Source organism: Thamnophis sirtalis, unplaced genomic scaffold, assembly GCF_051295495.1.
Source record: "Thamnophis sirtalis isolate CommonGarterSnake01/CBP01778 unplaced genomic scaffold, rThaSir2_p1.2 scaffold_3, whole genome shotgun sequence".
Lineage (NCBI taxonomy): Eukaryota > Metazoa > Chordata > Lepidosauria > Squamata > Natricidae > Thamnophis > Thamnophis sirtalis.
Window position 1 is genome coordinate 100,122,120 of NW_028261383.1, and position 19,324 is coordinate 100,141,443.

Genomic DNA, 19,324 nt, shown 5'->3' on the forward strand with positions numbered 1-19,324 from the left:
ACAGTGCTAGTAAGGAGTGGGGTTTATTGTCAGTTTATATTCTACTCGCTTGTCTGTCCATGTTAGTGAGTGTGATCTTAGAGGTTCTTTGGTTGGGCTGTTTACAGTTAGCTTGTTTGGCTGTTCTTTGATTGGGATATTGTTTACTTCTTAATGGTTGGTTGAATGCTAATCTTGAAGTTAATTTATGCTTATCTAGATACAGATTGCTGATGAGGAGGTGTTTTGGTCTTTTTTGTTTGTCAGATCAAACCTCATAGGACTAAAGGGAGAGGGATATTTGAAAAATCTTCCAGTGCTAAATGTTAAATTCTAGTATTATGTTTGACTATGCAGAGTTCATTTTATATGTAAAATCATGTAAGACTGATAAAAATTCATTTTGTCATTTTGTGTTTCAGGCTTCTAACAGACACTGAGGAGCTGTGCCTTCAGATGCTGCCTAAAGAAGGTCATTTGGTGACAGTTCCTTGTTCCTATAATGCTTCATGGATCTGCAAAGCCCCTTTAGGTGAATTACTTCCTTATTCCTAAGTACATATTTTTAATCTTCATTAATACATTCAAGATTCTTGAACAACATCAATAAAAAGTAGCAATACTTGGGCAATTTTCTCAGGGGAAATAAGTAAGTTTCTCAAAGATCTCTATTGGGACCATGCTTAACGTGTCCATACATGCTGGCCAAGTGTGCAGAAGATATTACTTGGGAAGGTAAAAGCAAACATGATTGCAAAGAGCTACTACAGAAGCATCCTTTTAAGCTAGCTAAATGGTCAAGCAATTGGCAAATGAATTTTTGTTTTAGTAAATGATGCAAATTGCAGCAAAAATTCCTAAATTCACACATACATTCACTGGGGTCCAGACTATCTGTAACTAAACAGGAAAATTGCCTTTTTCACAGATAACACAATGAAAATGTTAAATCAGTATTTGGAAAATGGAATTTTTCATACCTTAAATCATTAGGAGGGGTTTTAAAAATAAGAATAGCAATATTGGCTATAAATGTACAGAACTCTACAGTATGTCTGCATTTGGAGCAATATGTGTAATTCTAGGTGCTGTTAATGTGACTTTGAAAAGCTAGTTGCAAGATATCAATTTCGGATGGGAGATATGTCTCTATGCTTGTAAGCACCCTGGAGAACTTTGAAAACAAGTGCTGAACTGAGATCTTGGCCTAAACCAGCAAAATTATTCTTAAGTTCTTATTTCCATTAATTAATTATTTTCTTTATCAGTATATTCTTATTTTTACAAATTGGTTTCAATGACTAAACCACAGGCCAATACCACATTATGGCAACACATTCCACAGGTTGATTATAGGATTTGTGAATTTTGTCCTCTCAGTTTTAAAAATCAATATATATGACATGGGAACACAACCATCAAAATTAATGATATAAATTTAATGGTACCCAAGTAGGAGACAACTAGATATCTCACAGGAGAGCATGATAGTAAAGATTTCTGTAGGCTTAACTCCTAATAAGTGGTGATGCAATTAAATAAAATTATTACTGAATTTATTCTATAATGTGCTATGATTTATTCCATTTTCTCGCTTGTTGTTCCAGCTTCTATACCAGTAGATGCTCCAGATAAATGGTGGATGTCATTGGTCACATCCATTATAGCAACCATTATTGTATTGATTGTGACTGTGTTTTTAACATTTAAATATGGAGCCTGAAATTCATACATTACAGATGAAGAGAATCCTGTACTGCTTTAGTGAGATGTCAAGAGCAGAAACTTGTGGAAATATATTTTCATCTTTTAAAAAAAGGACAAAATCTAATGTGGATAGTTGGTAGGCTTAATTATTGAGTTTTTATTGTCATATTATTAAATATTTATGAACAGATGGATAAAGTTTTGTCACAGAAATAGAAGAAAAAATGTTAAAGATTAAACAACTATTAATCTGTTTTAATAAACTTTGGCAAATAACAACATCATCTTAGATGAATTTACTGGCTACCAGAATTTATAAAACTGTTCAACTTTTCAGCAGCAATCTTTTAAATATAATTTTTGAACAATTTTATAGTCTTTAGAACAACTCCCAATTCTATTTTCTGCTTATTAAATTAATAAATAAACTTGTAAGAAAAAAAACCCTCTTTGTATTCCATTGTTTCTGCTGGCATATTTCCCATAGTCTTATACTTTTGTATTGGAGGATTCAGGAAAGAATACTACAACTGTCATCTTCGTGGATCTGGCAATGCTTCATGAAACACTGTCATTCAGCTGCAGTTTCCACAGTTGTTTGACCAACTAACCATGGATCCTAATTTCTCTCTTAGGAGAAAGATGTATCCTTTTACCCACTCCATTCCAGTTTACATAATGTTAGGTGTCCTGGTGTGGAGACCACTCCAACTGTATTATTTGGGGAGTTCATTGTATCATATGTGTTCTCCACAGCCTGTCCTTTGGTTATTTCTGGGAGCTTCCAGTCTTAAAATCAAAATAGGACTCCTTGGCCTGTTGCTGACATTTGTTACTCCAAGTTGATGCTAATTAATGTTTAACAATCCTTTGATCAATGATTTATCATATCATCAAAGAATGGTGGTGCTAACCAGGGGTGGTGTTACTTACTTTCCCCACCAGTTCGTAAATGTGAGTGCATGCACGTCTATGCATACACTCAGCCTTCTTGCACATGCACTTTGATTGCACGCCTGGCTTGCACACATGCAAGCAGCTTGAATACATGCCTAAATAGGACAGCATAAAGCTGGGGCTAGTGAGCAGGGCGGGTAATTTCCATTACTGGTTTGGGCGAACCGGTCCAAACTGGTTGAATACCACCTCTGGTACTAACTTACTTTCATCATGCAATCATTGATTTGTAAACCTGAACTAGCAAAACTAATCCACCTTTACTTTCTGCATGCATCTCTCAGAGAAGGATTTGACAGGAACATGAAGAAGTTGTCTCCTGCTTTACTCTGTACTCCCACTCTTTGCTTATGATGGGTTAGCTGGGCTGCTTTTGAATATAGGTTTAGCACTATTTCAAGACAGCCCAGCTGACTTGTAGCAAACAAGGAGCAGTTGGGAAGATTGTGGGTGACCTTTGTCCTGCTTTCTCATGCTGCCTGTTAATACATGGCCCTGATTAGTTGTGCAATTTGACTAGCTAAATTAGCTATTATGAACATATGTCTAACAGTCTCTACCCCATGTTAGATCAGTGGTAGTCAACCTGGTCCCTACTGCCCACTAGTGGGCGTTCCAGCTTTCTTGGTGGGCGGTAGGGGTTTTGTCTGATATCAAAGCACTTTCCTTTTTTTAAATTTCATTGACTTTAAAAAAAAATTCATAGCATTATTTAAAAACATTTTCATTAGGTTTTCATAAAATCACCATTACTGTGGAACTGGTGGCCGGTTAGAAAATTTTACTACTAACAGAGATACAAAAGTGTGCGGTAGGTATAAAAAGGTGACAACCCCTGTGTTAGATTAATGGTGGTTTCTGTGAGGTGGTGGTGCTTGTGAAGAAAAAGAATGAAAGCTTGGAAACTGACCAGTTCCTTTCCTTAATTTGGCCTCCATTAAGGACACCATTTGGCCTGATTACTAGAATAAGAGTTTTATACATTTAACTATTTAGATTTGTCAAATACAATAGTTATTTATTCAAAATAATGACACAATGCTATTTTCCTATTGTGAAGGACAAAGTACAAATTAGCTGCTCTTCCTACTCCAATAATCAAAGGTAATGCTACTCAGACATCTCTGAATTTTTCTGCAGGAGAAAAAATCTCCAAGTTTCTATCATCTTCAGAACCCAGCTGTATTATTTTTTCTTAACTTTTATTTTTGTTTAAGTAATTGCTTACTTCCATCAAGGTAACTGTACGTTTAGGCCAGGGATCCTCAAATCTTTTAAACGGGGCCAATTCAGGGCCCTCAGAATGTTGGGGGGGGGGGGGGCGGACTGGCTGGCTGGGTGTGGCTAGGTGGTCATGTGACTATGTGGGCATGGCTAGATCTGTGACTAGATGGTCGTGTTTTAACAGTCTGTTAAACAATGCACACAAATTAAATTTTAATTTATTTTGCTCCTGGGGATGCTTTTTTTTGCTATTTTGATTGACTTTTCTTTTTACTACATCATTTTCTCAGTTTAGGAGTCCAGTCATCCACTTCAGGAAACTCAGTTTTGCAGCAATTCTTCTCAGCCCCAAGAGCTTACAATCGACAAGTCTGTCTCTCTGTCTCTGCCTCTCTCTCTATATATGTCTGTCTGTCTGTCTACCTGTCTGTCTATCTGTCTATCTATCTTCTGGAGGTGGGGCAGGTGAAAATCAGGGCCTCTGTGTGCTCCATTTTTTACCTCCTTCGCCTCCAGAACCTCTCTGCAGGCAAAGAAAAACCAAGCAAAAATGGTCTGTTTTTTGGCATCCTGGGGCATCTGTGTACCCCAATTTTTACCTCCCCTGCCTTCAGAAGCATTCTGCAAGCCAATAATGGGTGAAAACGGCCCATTTTTTTGGCTAAAATGGGTGAAAATGGCCCATTTGTTTGGCTCCCCCCTCAGCTCCAGAATGTCTCCATGGCCAAAAACGGGCACAAATGCTCCATTTTTTGACCAAAAATGGGTGAAAATGGCCCATTTTTGTCCTCTAGAATTTTTAGCCAAAATTGTTGGCCTTACCTTTCAGTTCCAGCCTGTGGGGCTCACAAAGATAAGTCCAGCGCTCGGCTAAAGGGTGGGCGTGGAAATGTGGGGTGGGAGCCTCGTGGTCCTGTGCGTGCCAGATTAATGGCTTCAGCAGGCCAAAATATATTTTTGGTGAAAATATTCTTACTAGGTAACATTCTTACCATAATGTTAGGGTCTGTTCTCCCTAGTATTAACCTGCTTAACTTCTAAGTTCCAACAATGTTAGTTAAGTGTTGCCTCTACTGAGACCATCACTAAAGTATACCTTGAACTGAGTTTTAAATCACCGAAGAAATTCAGAGCAATAATGATCTGAAAATGAACGCCAAAAATTATTATTTTCTCAGAAGAGCAATCTAATCGTGTTTGATAATGTTTATTCTGCTGGAAGAAGTTTAGATTAGGATATGAGCCATGATGGCGCATTTGCTGGAATGCAATATTATATGTTGACCTCATTGTTGAGGTCCGGCCCCAACTAAAAAGAATGCGTGCGTTTTGTGATTTTAAACTGCCTTTTTCTTATTTTTTTTCTTCTCTTTTTTCTTCTTTTGTAAGGTGCCCGGAGTCCTTCGGGATTGGGCGGCATATAAATTTTAATAAAAAATAATAAATAAATAAATAAATATTGCAGGCTAATTCTTCTGATTGCCGACTGTCAGCAGTTCAGCATTTTGAATCCCACCATTTCAAGGTTGACTCATCCTTCCATCTTTCCGAAGTCAATAAAATGAGGACCCAGATTGTTGGGGAAAATATGCTTACTCTATAAACGTCTTAGAGAGGGCTATAAAGCCCTGTGAATTGCTATGTAAGTCTAAATGCTATTGAGGATAATACAGAGAGGGTCAGAGAATTTAGTATGTCAAAACAAATTCATGTCTCCAGAGCCAAATGCTAAATTACCTCCCAGGATATGGAAGAAACTGCAGGTACCCTCTCAATAATCTCTGAGGATTCTTGGAGGACTAGTGAGGTCCAAAAAACTTCAGGAAACCAATCCCCATCTTAAAAAATGGGAAGAAGAAAACTAGAAAAGTATTGAATTGATGTCTATACTGAGCAAGGTTCTCAAACACAATATACTCTGGCTGAGAAAAATGATAGGCACAACTATAGAACAAGGAGATTGTCTTAATAATAATACATGTTAGAGAAATCTGGGCAACCAGATAATTGTGAGGAAATATAATACAATTCTTCATATATCTGAAGGGTGCTACATAGAAGAATGAAAAGATTTAATCTTAGTTGAGTGAAAGGTCAGGACTACTATAATCAAGGTTTAAAATAACAAAGAAGGAGATTAGGGCTAAACATCAGGAAGAGCTGTCAGGTTGTGAAATAGCCACAGAAAGTGTTGAGTCCTTGCATTGGAAGTCTTGAAACAGGCCGGATGGTAAACTATTACAGATATTCTAGTGAACTCTGCAATAACCAGTAGATTGGACTAGATAACCTTTAATGATGCCTTCAATTCTATGATTTTATGATTCTATCCTGTAGTTCCCAATGTTTTCAAATAACAGATCTCTTTAGATGCACTGCAGTAATTTAAAGGAATGGAGCCATGCACATCAATAGATTTTTAATGTAATACGAACTTTTATCTAATTATGTCAGTAACACTTTATAATACTTAATATAATAACTCAAACCTCTAATAAAGATACAGCATCATAAATATTAGAAAAAAGAAAAACTGTTGTAGCAGCCAATATTTAGTATATTGACTGGATAAAACATAATGTAATGATAGGCAGCAGATGCTTTTTGTGTGTGGCATATTGTTATACAGAAAAGCCATTAGAGGGCAGCAAATATATTTCACAAGGCTACTATTACTTTAAGACTTAAACAGTTTGGAATAGAAATTCTTAAAACTTTGTTTTGTAGTATTTTAATTGGAGATTTTGTTATAGCATTTGTTCCTATTTTATAGCCAGATAGGGTTGGCAACAATTCTGTGGCCAAGCATATCATCTCAGATAGAAAGCTACTTAACTACTAAGACACAAATCTGTTTAATCTGTATTAATAATATATGAATACAATAAATATTCTATAAGATTTCATACAATGTGAATTCCATCCACTCACAAAGAATTGGAGGCAACCAAACTATTGAACAATAGCAATAACATTGGATATCAGTTAACAACGCAAACTAGATATGATGCAGTTATTTTTATTTGTTTTAATTAATGATTGGTTCCTATGTTACAGGGAAAGAGTAAGCTCATAATAAATTCCTATGATATGGGAATTCAAATTTGAAAATAGCGAGGAAATCCTATTGTTGGGAAATTGTATCCTTCAGATGGCCCACATTTGTGTGATTTATACATAAATCCTGAAATCCTGCCATTGAATTTAAGAAGTAAAATGGTAACATTTTGACAGTGATAATAAAAAATGACCATGTTTAAGCCAATTTATAATCTTTCATTCAGAGTTTTAAGGACAGATTCCTGGGGGAAAATGTCTTCTATCCCCATCCTTAAAGGCCTAAATCCCCAATCCACCACCCACTCCAGTTTACATCATGCATTTTAAATAAATCCCATTTGCCTACATTGATATATGATAAATCAAAACCAATTTATTTCATAGTTAACTAGCCGATAACCCAGCGTTGCCTGGATATTTATTTATTTATTTATAGGGGGAAAATGTCCGGACCAAACATAATTTCTAATGTTGGATTTTCCCCCTTATCAGAGGGACCCTTCTTTTGGAGTACTGTGAAGCCGTTACCATGGCAATTCCACTGAACCATACAGTAGAAGCCAGTATAGCATTACGGCACAACATGCTATATCTTAACAGAACACACACTCTGAGGGATGTTAGGGTGTCTTACCCCCACAGTATTTTTCTCCAGAGAGTATATCTGTATATCAAGTTTGGTTGAAATTGCTTGAGGCATTCCAGAGTTATGTTGGAACATACACACACATAGCCATATGTGTATATACCTAAGACATATGGAGCTGTAGCTTCACTGAACATGTTAGATCATTCCCTCCCACCTGAACAGTGGGATTGAGAAGTGAGCTGACTATAAAATCTATACAATGATCTAGCACTGAACCTTTAGAAGATATAAAGACCAGACTAGGGATAAACTATGATGAAGAAAAACTATGTTGCACTAAGATTTAATACTGACTTGATGACAAGCAATCTATCAATGAGGACTGTGAGCTTTCCATCTTTGAAAGTTTACTAGAGGCTTGACAGCTACCTTTTCTAGGCCTTAGGATAGAGTGCTTGCAGAGTCCTATAGGTGAGGCTTTTGTTAGAAGAGGTCAATTTGTCCAAACACACAGGATTTTCTTTGTAGTTTTTACTGTTTTTAAAAAATTCTTATTTGATGTAAGTCATTCAGTCATTTTGGAGTTAAATGGCCTCTGAATCTTCTAACATCAGTAACTGATTTTCTTGGAGAAGATTGGGTTAGATGAGGTTTGGAGTTCCTTCCAATTCTACAACTGACTTGGTAACACTGTTCTTGCTAGACATCTTGGCCAACAGTATAGAGTCACTCTTCCCTGCCTACTTTTCACTGAAAATCCCTTCCGCTCTAATTCAGCTGTCTGAAATGTCAGTAGAATATCAGTTTCATGACATTCAAACTTGGGGATGATTTCCTTTGTTCTCATAAGATAAATTTTGTGCTGAATTTGGATGGCTGTGTGTGTGTGTGTACACGCACACACACACACACACACACACACATACATACATACGTCAGCATTCCAAGGAATGCATCCAAAGAAATAAGAACTCCAATGTAGGAAGGTTCCTCAGAGAACATGTTTATTGGATACATCATATCAGTACAGCCAGTGAAAACCAACTCTAAAAGTTTCCTGTGTTTACCATGTAATTTAAAGAGCAAAGTTGCCTTCCCAGATGTCACAGGTCACATTGTCCAATCAAAGCGAGTGGCAGGCTCCCTCGATCACTTCTGTTCCTCCTCCTACTGCCACCTGTTGGGATGACCTTGGTTCCGAATGGGAGAGCTCTTTATTTTGTCTAAGAGACGGTCTATCTATTTCCCCCTCATCCTTCCCCCATAGTGCATGGCAACTGAGAAGCATCACAAGATGGCTTAAGCCAGGTTCGATTCAGAGTTGACACACAGAGACACACTGTGTGTGTGTGTGTGTGTATGTGTAAGTGTGATTATGGGTGTGTATAAAAGCAGTTTTTAAGTTTAAAAATCTTTAAATCATAATATGGTAACTGCTTTATTTATTTACAGTTGGACCTTGAATCAACAGACCACATTGAGGGAAGGCATGTCCATTAAATTTGGATGTCCATTAAAATCCAAATGCATATATTGACATAAATGGCATAATTTGCTTAATTGTTTTAATTAATTAGATTATATAATTATGTAAAAATACCAATTACATAATTACACATGATGTGAAATGGCATAAATAATGTTGGAATATGTCAGTTGCCTTGAAAGATTTGAGAAACATTACACTTGTTTGTTGTGTTGGGTACATTAGCATCAATTTGGTACCAAATGAAGACCTTTTAAAAGAGACACAATGGTTCAGCAGTTAGAGATGCTGAGCTTGTCAGCTGGAAAGCTGACAGCCCAGGTTCAAGACTCCACAGTTGTGCAATGGGGTAAGCTCACCTAGCAGTTTGAAAGCATGCAAATGTGAGTAGATTAAGCCACTTTGTGGAAAAGTAATAGTAACAATTAATGTGAAGTCCAAACACAAATTTATCAAGTCTGCTAAATTGGCATCCATTAAAGTTTTACAGTATTGCCTTTACTTTCCTCCTTCTTATAAGAAGTTTAGAGTGTGTTCATTGTGTACCACTCCTGTTTCATTTATTTTGTTTTATTTAAAGATTTAGAGGCTGCCCAAGTCTAAACACCTCTGGGTAGCTTCCATTAAAAATCCTCATAACACTTTGTGGTAACCTAGTCAGAACAATTTACCTAGGGTTACACAGTAGATTTCATGGCTGAACTGTCATTAGATCTGTAGATTCTTAGATTTTACCTTCATGCTGAAATTATTACATCACACTGCCTCTAAGGTCTTAATGTGCATATTCTAAAGTGAGAAAGTCACATGTTTCCCTGCTAATACTATCGCATGGAATTGATTTACATGTACAAAATGTCAGTTTTCGGTGTTATCTGAAAGCACATTAATATTTGGGTTGGTTGAATGTAGAAAATTGATTTTCTGTCAATCTCTCTAAATCATATCAGAAAATGGTACTTAAAGAAGATAGTTAACAATGTTTTGGATGCAACTGGAAAGTTACAAATGTGGCTAAATTATAGCAGGATTGACTTGTTATTATTACATAGTCTAAATTATGGTAAAACTGCCCTCCCACAATGAATTGGAGTAGCAGATTATTTATTTTACAAGATTAATATATTTATGACTCCATGACCCATGTGACTTTCTTATTAAATAATAGAGATGGGGAACTACAGTTTTAATCCCCTGTTTTGCTTTTCTGGACAATATGTATGATTATACACATACATAGAACTAGACAATAGCAATAGCAATAGCAGTAGACTTATATACCGCTTCATAGGGCTTTCAGCCCTCTCTAAGCGGTTTACAGAGAGTCAGCATATTGCCCCCAACAATCTGGGTCCTCATTTTACCCACCTCGGAAGGATGGAAGGCTGAGTCAACCCTGAGCCGGTGAGATTTGAACCGCTGAACTGCTGATCTAGCAGTAGCCTGCAGTGCTGCATTTAACCACTGCGCCACCTTGGCTCCTCAGTCTTAGAATATATTTTTTTCATTCAAATCTTAGAGTTGTCAAGGATTACATGGTTTTCCCTACTTTGATCAATATAGAGCTCAGAGATGAGCATCTTGACAACTCAGCCTTTCATCTATAAGAACTGGATGTGCTGAAGTGAAGAATGAAATGCCCAAAATCTGTCATTTCAGCAGGTCAAGCATGGATGCCTAAACACAATCAATCCTGGTTCATTATTGTATAGTAAAACTTTTTTGCAATGGACTGCAGTGACAAAAATCATAGTCCAAAGAATGACTAGAATTTGGTAACGTATCATTTTAAATTCTTGAATTCCTTTCTTTCTTGGCAGCCATTCCCACATAGGTCAGAGAGTTTAGTGATATCCAGTTACTGAATAAAAATGAATCCAAATACATTGAAATCTTAATTCTAATTCTTTTTTGGAGTTCATGAAGAAAAAAAGTGAGAAAACCCCACCACATGCTGGGCTTATTACCGAGTGGCACACATACAAGACATATTGACAATATATTTTTGTTATAAGAACTATCAATTTTTCTGACAAGTAGTTCTTAACATCAGAGGTTATTGGAATATTCTAAATTGCAGTTCTAGTCCAGTCACTAATATTTAGTCCAGAGTTCTTCCCTTCCAACTTTCTATATATCAAGACAGGGCTGGTTGCATAGACTGGAGTGACCCAAGATGCATCTGGTTCAAGAGGAACGTTTTTGTCTTGCATCTCAAAGAAAATGGGAAAGGCAAATAGCATACAAAGTTCTTACATAGTGATCCCATGTTCTTACAGTGTATGTTACTAGATTAACTTTCCCCAACTTTTATGTTCTTCAAATGTACTACTCAGCCAGATAACCTTTGCTCATTCTAGCTGGGGATTTGGGGAAATGGCATCTGGATAAGAAAGGCTTTTCTAGAAACACTTTTATTTAAATCAGTATTTCTCAACCGTGGCAACTTTAAGATGTGTGGAATTCAACTCCCAGAATTCTGAAAGTTGAAGTTCACACATCTTAAAGTTGCTAAGGTTGAGAAACACTGATTTAAAATATGGAGAGCGTTTCTTGAAACAGCTAGTTCCTCCAGAAGGTTTAAATGCTTTGCTGGATTCGGGCCAAAGAATTAGCGGAACTCCTTCCCGGATCAGAGTCACCGAAGAGGGGGACAAATCACCGCTGCATGATATTGTACACCCACATCGTTTTAATGCAGATATCGGGGGATGGAGGACGGATCCTCGTTCATCGGCCGCGACTCTCTTTACTCTATGCAGCATCATTTGCATTTGTTTCCGACTATTTCACTGTGGGAAGGAGGGTGTCACCCGCACCAGTTTACAAATAATAATAATAATTTAAAAAACCGGGCTGAAGACGGCAGTCCCCGTTCAGGACACGAGAAGCAACTTCTTAAGGGGATCTCTGAAAAGTGCTGATCTGCATAAAGCGCTGAGGCGACGCGACGTTTAAGTGGCAGCCAGCGCGCTTCTGATTCGTCCGCAGAAAAGTTGCCACTCCGACCGGCGTTAATCACAATTGCGGTGGCTCTTCGCTGCTTTTCACTCATCCCTGCCTCTTTTTTTTCTTTCCCCCGGGGCTCTTCCAACGACTTGCCTGCCTTGTCCTCTGTGCGCGTGTCCGTACATCTTTTCGCTACTGTTTTCTGTTGTCTGGCGTGTGTTTCACCCCCTAGTGATTGCTGCAAGGCTCCTCCTGCGATCTGCAAAAGGGAGACCTTCCCTGCAATCGAGGCTCTGCTCCCCAGCGTCCTTGCTGGCAACCGGGAATTGAGCAAAAGGGAACCTTGGCCGAGCGCAAACCACACAAGGTGAGCAACGTTTCCTCCGCCTCTCCTGCCAGTACCTGCAGCTTCGGGTTATTGAGGTTGATGCGGGTCCGTGGCTCCGTCCAGCGCTGTGGCTGATTTCAAATAAGGTAAGAAAAGGCGCTTCTCTCTTTCTCTCTCTCTCTTTCATCCTGAAAGACGTTTTCCACCACTAAGCAGCGCCTTCTGTCTCAGGACGATCCGCTGGTGACTTTAGAAACTCTCTTGGAGCTTCACTTAAAAAAAACAAACGAACAAACACACACATCTCCCGGTTTACAACTTTGAAGGCTATTCCTGGTGACAGCAGAATGGATCGAACCAAGATGATAGTTAAAGAGGCTCCTGGGGTGCGTTTGCAGGCTATCTGGGTCCGGCTCCAATTGGGCAGCCAACGAGTCATTGCCAAGAGATTAGGCTGTTCTGAGCAGTGTTTTAGAAAAGGGCTGGCCAAGTTTCTTCCTACGGAAAAGCCTTAAGCTTTTAAATTACATATTTACAACTCTTTAATAGTTGTGCTTCACAAGCTAAATGACTTCCATATAACTTAAAAAAGAACAACTAGTTTTTCTCCTTCAACATTTTTGCACCAATCTGGTTAGAGATTCAATTAAAGAATCTTGACTTTTCTCTTTAAGATGATAAATGGCTTTATTTTTAAAACAACCACAACCATCCCACTGAGTTCCCTTGGATAGTTTGACATGCCTGTTACCTGAACATGGCACTTTCTCTAAAATATACTAACTTGAAATCAACTACTTTTTTATGTATTCCCTTTTCTTCATTCCTACGTTTTCCTTCCATTATTAATCCACTCACTATTTTGTTAATGGAGCCTTGGTTATTGTAAACAATAAAAGATGACATCACATCGTGCATAAAACTGGAGCCATAAAGAAAGGACTATTGAATTAATAATACATGTATAAAATGTAATAAAGACCTTCATAATAAAGTTTAAGGTTTGTCACTACCTGGTCTTCAGTTATCTAAACCATCTGCAGATATATTTATTTATATACATATGAGATAATGTTGTTTAAAGTTATTTGTCACAGTTATCTCTTTTGACGTTAAATGGAGATTTATTTTTTGTAAAGTAAGGACTGGATAGAACTTTACATTAAGGAACAAACCAATACTGTAAGATATGTGCCAATTATTTAAGATACTTTCTATTTTCCTGGGAGTAACTCATAACTATTGTGTAAACATATTGAGAATCCACTTTGAAATACTATGAAGAGGAAGAAGGTCAGAAAACATACCTAAAAGTAGGGTAATTCATGTTTTAACAACAGATTTGTACAAGGTTGAAGAGTATTCTTCAAATTTACTAAACTTGGCAAAACCAAACTTCGTATACAATTGTAAAATATAAAAAGACAATGATTTGCATTCCTCCTGAAATTTTCATCTTTCAATTGATCATTCAGTGATCTTTCATTTCCAACTTTAGATATCCTTATGTAACAAGTTCATATAAAAGATATAGGAACTGACTTCATACATTGCTTGTGGTGGGGTAAAGTATTGACATCTTAAATGTCATCACTATATCAGGTTATGGTCTTTTGATTTTCACTAGCAATCAATCGAACAAAAGAACGAATCCCCAATATAAGAAGGCTTTTATATTTCCTACTATCTACCCTTTTTTGTTTTTAGAAAAAGCCCCTCCGCCCCTCTGAATTTCTTTTCCAGTGAACCTTTTAACAAATGTAAAACTGTGTGCTCTCAGTTAGACTTAAAAATTAAACAATAGTTTCTATTCACTGACTGTGGTAAAACCAGTTTGCTATTAATTGGCCCAGATGGATGTACGTATACAGTTTTATTATGCTATTCCAACATAATCAGGTGTGGGTTTTTTTCAGACTTGTAACATTCTATTGAGAGAAAAAATGCACTGAAATTTTCCAATAAGAAAGGAGCAGGAGAAGCTGCTTGATTTGAATTTTGCTATTCAGGGGAAAGATGGGAGGAGATATTTCTCTACTTGTTAACTCATCCTTTGACCTCAAGATAATTCAGAGTTGAATCTGAGACCATTGATACTATATGTACTATTAGGGTTGCTTGGGATTCTTCATTTTTTTGACATCTTTGGTGAAAACCCAAACCTTACACTTTCCAGTACAAATAATTTTAAAACGTGATTGTGGAATCATTTTATTATTGGATCAATAGAGAACAAAATCTCCCATAGTCTCTATTCCAATGAAGTTATATTTATAAATATGGTTTAATGCATTATATTTACAAACTGTTTCATTCCCAGTACATATGTTTGTCTACACATGAGCAGTTTCAGTTTTCTTAAGGTGCAAATCTTTATATGCAAACTTGGAAATAAATAATTTCCTAGAACTAATAGTAAGAATAAGACAGGTGGGATGAAAAAAAATATAATAGATGGTTAATAACTTCAAGTCTGATAACTGTGATTGTTCAGTGAATTATGGCAAAGCATAGAACCTGGAATTCAGGAAAAGGTTAATTCTAATTTCACCAAGTTCAGAAATTATCTGTACTGTGTGAACTGCTTCAAATCTCCTATATAGGTTGTTGACCCCTTAACTTTAATGTATGTTTCTCCAGGGTGACTTCAATATGATCTGCCTTATAGTGTCAGATGAAAAGCTACTTCCTATTCAGCTATTTACTATTAATACTATTTAGTATTCTTATTATTTGCTATTAAGTTATTTAGATGAAAAGATGTTCAGAATTCAACAGGTACCGCAAGAATATGACTGTTTTGCTTCCTCAATACTTCTTTGTCAGCGTTATTAAATTTATTGCTATGCAAGCAAATTACCGTATTATTTATTTCACTTAAATGTATTTTTGTTTTACTTTTCTGAATTGCAATCGGTCACGGGATTTTTAGGATAATGGACAAGCTGTTTTAAATAAACACTCTATTAAAATGGCTTTATTATGAAGGAAATCCTGAAAGCTCTACATAATACCACAAAAGCATGTCACTTATTTTATTGACTGAGTTGGTGTGTGTGTGTGTGTGTGTGTGTGTGTGTGTGTGTGTGTGTGTGTGTGTGTGTGTAGAGTTGGGAATGGAAGATTTCCTCCTGTGAACTCTACCAAGATTTTAACTTAGATGGATTTCTTCCCAACTTTCTTCTACCAGGACGAATACATTGGAAATAACTGCACTGAATCAAACTTTTATTAGTCCACTGGGTTTAGTATTATCTACCGTACATGAACTGGCAATTACACTATAGAATTTCAACCCAAGATTTTCTCCAACCCTACTTGAGTGTGCTAGGGCCAAATCTGGGAACATCTGAGTGCAGAGCACATGCTGTGGCTCTTATTTTCTTATTATTTTCTTATTTCTCATTATGTCCCAGCTTTTCGCTAGATGCACAGTCTTCATCTATCCTTCTTCTAGCTCCTATCGCTATGCCTCAGGAGGACAAGTCTATTGAAAGACATCTCCTATTAGGAAAAGCATGCTTGATTCTTTGGCATCCTTTCCAGCATTTACAAAACCATCAACCTACCCTTCAGTAATTCATACTTATTGTTTAAGTATTACTGTGCACTCATGACTTATTGAGCCAAGTGGTATTATATATTTAAGAATATGTTCTTGAATTTGGTTCAAAGCCAGTTCAAGATACTCTGCAGCTGAAGGTGAGCTTATGTCTGATCAGTGCCTTGTACAGAATGGAACTGGACCATTCACTTCGATGCTGGAGATGTGTCGGTATCTTCTATTGTAGCCAAGGGCAGTAGCCTAGTTTAGAGAGTGTATGATGACAGAGTTCCCAGCTTAATTCACATGAAAGGAGAAAGGCTCAGCACCATACAGAGTAAGACTATTGTCTGAGGAACCTGCCTCCTTCTGTGTACAGGTAGTCATCAATTTATGACCATCATTGAGTCCAAAATTTATGCTGTTAAGTGAATTTTTAAAAAAATGAATTTGTCCCATTTTACAACTTTTCTTGCCACATTTGTCAAATGAATAGTTGCAGTTGATAAATTAATAACATGGTTAAGTGAATCTGGGTTCTCCATTGAGTTTGCTTGTCAGAAGGTTGCAAAATGACTCCTGAACACTGCAACTGTCGTTAATATGAGTCAGTTGTTAAGCATCTGAAGGCAAATCACGTGACCATTGGGATGCTGCAATGGTCATAAGTGTGAAGAATGGTCATAAATCACTATTTTCAGTGCCGCTGTAACTTCAAACCATCACTAAATGAACTGTTGTAAGTTGAGGACTACCTGTACTTGTTGGAGGGCCAGCTTTGTATGATTTGATGGCAGCAGTGCTTTTCAATGAATAGTGCAACTTTGATGAATTAAAGTTGAAAGAGTTTGGAAAAGGAAAAAGAATTAAAACATACTAAAAATAAGCGGACTATGATGACAATAGATGGATAAGGAAAAAAATAAACTGGAGTCTTTGGTAGAATTCATTACCTAATTTGCCAGTCTATACTTCAGTTAAAAATGCTTTAACTAAGTGGATTAAAGGATTAAATCATATAAAATAAAGCACTGTATATGATCAAGACAGAAGCTGCAATACAAAAATATGCCTAAGACCTAGAAAGTTTAAAATGTTTAAAAAGCCAACTGCAATGAAACCACAGCTGTCCATTTGCTTTAATTCAATGAGAATGAAAAATTAGAATATTACATGCAATCAATAAAACAATAAAACAAGGATTGTACATAGAACAATATCGGACCTCTGAAAAGTATAAGCATGCATATGTACTCAGTACTTGGTTTGGGCCCCTTTTGCAGCAATTACTGCCTCAAGGCATGGAAGCTATCAGCCTGTGGCACTGCTGAGGTGTTATGGAAGACCAGGATGCTTCACTAGCGGCTTTTAGCTCTTCTGCATTGTTCGGTCTCATGTCTCTCATCTTTCTCTTGGCAATGCCCCAGAGATTCTCTATGGGGTTCAGGTCAGGCGAGTTTGCTGGCCAATCAAGCACAGTAATCCCACGGTCCTTGTTTTGATGCTTTTGACAGTGTGAGCAGGTGCCAAGTCCTGCTGGAAAATGAAGTCAGCATCCCCATAAAGCTCATCTGCGGAAGGAAGCATAAAGTGCTCCAAAATCTCCTGGTAAACAGCTGCGTTGACCCTGGACTTAATGAAGCACAGTGGACCAACACCAGCAGATGACATGGCTCCCCAAATCAACACAGACTGTGAAAACTTCACAGTGGACTTCAAGCGTCTTGCAGTGTGTGCCTCTCCATTCTTCCTCCATACTCTGGGTCCTTGGTTTCCAAATGAGATGCAAAAGTTGCTCTCATCAGAAAAGAGGACTTAGTGAAGCAAGAGACCAGGTTTGTTTTTCTTTAGCCCAGCGGCTTGACAAGAGGAATATGACATTTGAAGCCCATGTCCAGGATCCGTCTATGTGTGGTGGCTCTTGATGCACTGACTCCAGCCTCAGTCCACTCCTTGTGAAAGTCCCCAACACTTTTGAATGACCTTTTCCTGACAATCCTCTCCAGGCTGCTTGTGCACCTTTTTCTTCCACAGTTTTCCCTTCCACATAACTTTCTATTAATGTGCTTTGATACAGCTCTTTGGGAACATACAACTTCTTTTGTAATTACCTTTTGAGGCTTTCCCTCCTTATGGTTTTTTGCACAACTGTCAGGTCAGCAGTCTTTCCCATGATTGTGATTCCTACTGAACCAGACTGAGAGACCATTTAAAGGCTCAGGAACCCTTTGCAGGTGTTATGGCTTAATTAGCTGATTAGAGTGGGACACTTTGAGCCTAGAATTTTGCACCTTTTCACAATATTCTAATTTTCTGAGATTGTGGATTTGGGTTTTCATGAGCTGTAAGCCATAATCATCACAATTATGATACATCACGGCTTGAACTATCTTGCTTTGCATATAATGAGTCTATCTTATATATTAGTTTCACCTTTTAAGTTGCATTACTGAAATAAATGAGTCATAAACTTTTGCACGATATTCTAATTTTTCGAGTTTCACCTGTATGTGCAATGTTCATGTACTGGAGTGTTGATTAATATTCATGGAGCTGAGTGATTGATTAATAAAAGTTTGTACCACTTGCCTGTGTGAATTTATCTGCTGTTGGGCAAAAAGAAGAAGATATTTTTACCACTAGTAGCAGGCAAACGAGGAACAAGAGCTGCTACTCTCATTTTTATATAATTTATTATTTATTAAACACATTTCTATCACACCACAATCAAAGTGACTGTTGGCAGTTTACACAGAATATATACAGGATAATTTAAAACATTGACGGTCAATTTAAAACTATTCAGAAACTTTCCCTCTGGCACACAAGAGGTAGAACTGATTTATATAGATATATTTCAGGTTTTCTACAATGTTATGCCAACAACTTGTTTTAGCCCCCTCTAGCAGCAATTGGTGGATATACTTTCTGCATTGATTTTCTGATCACTGATAAGGTTATTTTTATAAAACTTACAGTGTTTGCAAAGTTTTATTACTTAAAGTAGCATCAAAGTTTTGGAGGGGATCTTGCCAAAAGGATTTCAGATGGATTGCTGTGGATGCTTATTTTTGTTCCTTTTTTTGCTTATCATGAGTGATAACATCTCCTGTCCCAAAAATATATACCCAACAGCAGAAAAATTCAAATAGGCAGATTGTGCAAATGTTGACTCTTTCCCTCCCCTCCCTTCTTTTTATCTCTGTTTTATTTGCTGGCTAAAGGCCATAAAATTGATTTAAATTGGAAACTGAACAAATTACAGCTATAATAAGAGCCATCAGGGAACACTAAACAGTGATACAAATGAAAGATGGCATCATAATACATAAGCAGGGGGGAAGACCCCTGAAACAATTTCCATTAGTGACAATTTCCATTAGCCAGAAATTTCCTAAATATGGATTATTAGTAGAAGACAAGTCAAGTTATACCTGACTTATTACATCTTAGTCCATGACTGGGTCTTCATACATTACTAAACTACAATGTTCTTAATGA

General features: G+C 37.2%; 2 protein-coding genes across 4 annotated transcripts in view; both read left to right on the forward strand.

Annotated features, from left to right (window-relative positions):
- LOC148048078 (uncharacterized) overlaps positions 1-2,069 on the forward strand; it is a 131,907-nt gene extending 129,838 nt beyond the window's left edge. Inside the window, exons 43-44 of the mRNA XM_087708231.1 lie at positions 366-511; positions 1,587-2,069. Of these exons, the coding sequence (XP_087564357.1) occupies positions 366-511; positions 1,587-1,702 (262 nt within the window). The 3' untranslated portion in view covers positions 1,703-2,069. The remainder of the gene's footprint in view (positions 1-365; positions 512-1,586) is intronic.
- Positions 2,070-12,007: 9,938 nt separating this feature from the next.
- STK32A (serine/threonine kinase 32A) overlaps positions 12,008-19,324 on the forward strand; it is an 81,153-nt gene continuing 73,836 nt past the window's right edge. Inside the window, exon 1 of one of the 3 annotated variants that reach the window (XM_087709603.1) lies at positions 12,008-12,425. The gene's annotated coding sequence lies outside the window, so the exon portion shown is untranslated. The remainder of the gene's footprint in view (positions 12,426-19,324) is intronic. The other 2 variants (XM_087709601.1, XM_087709602.1) reach the window with 2 other exon arrangements.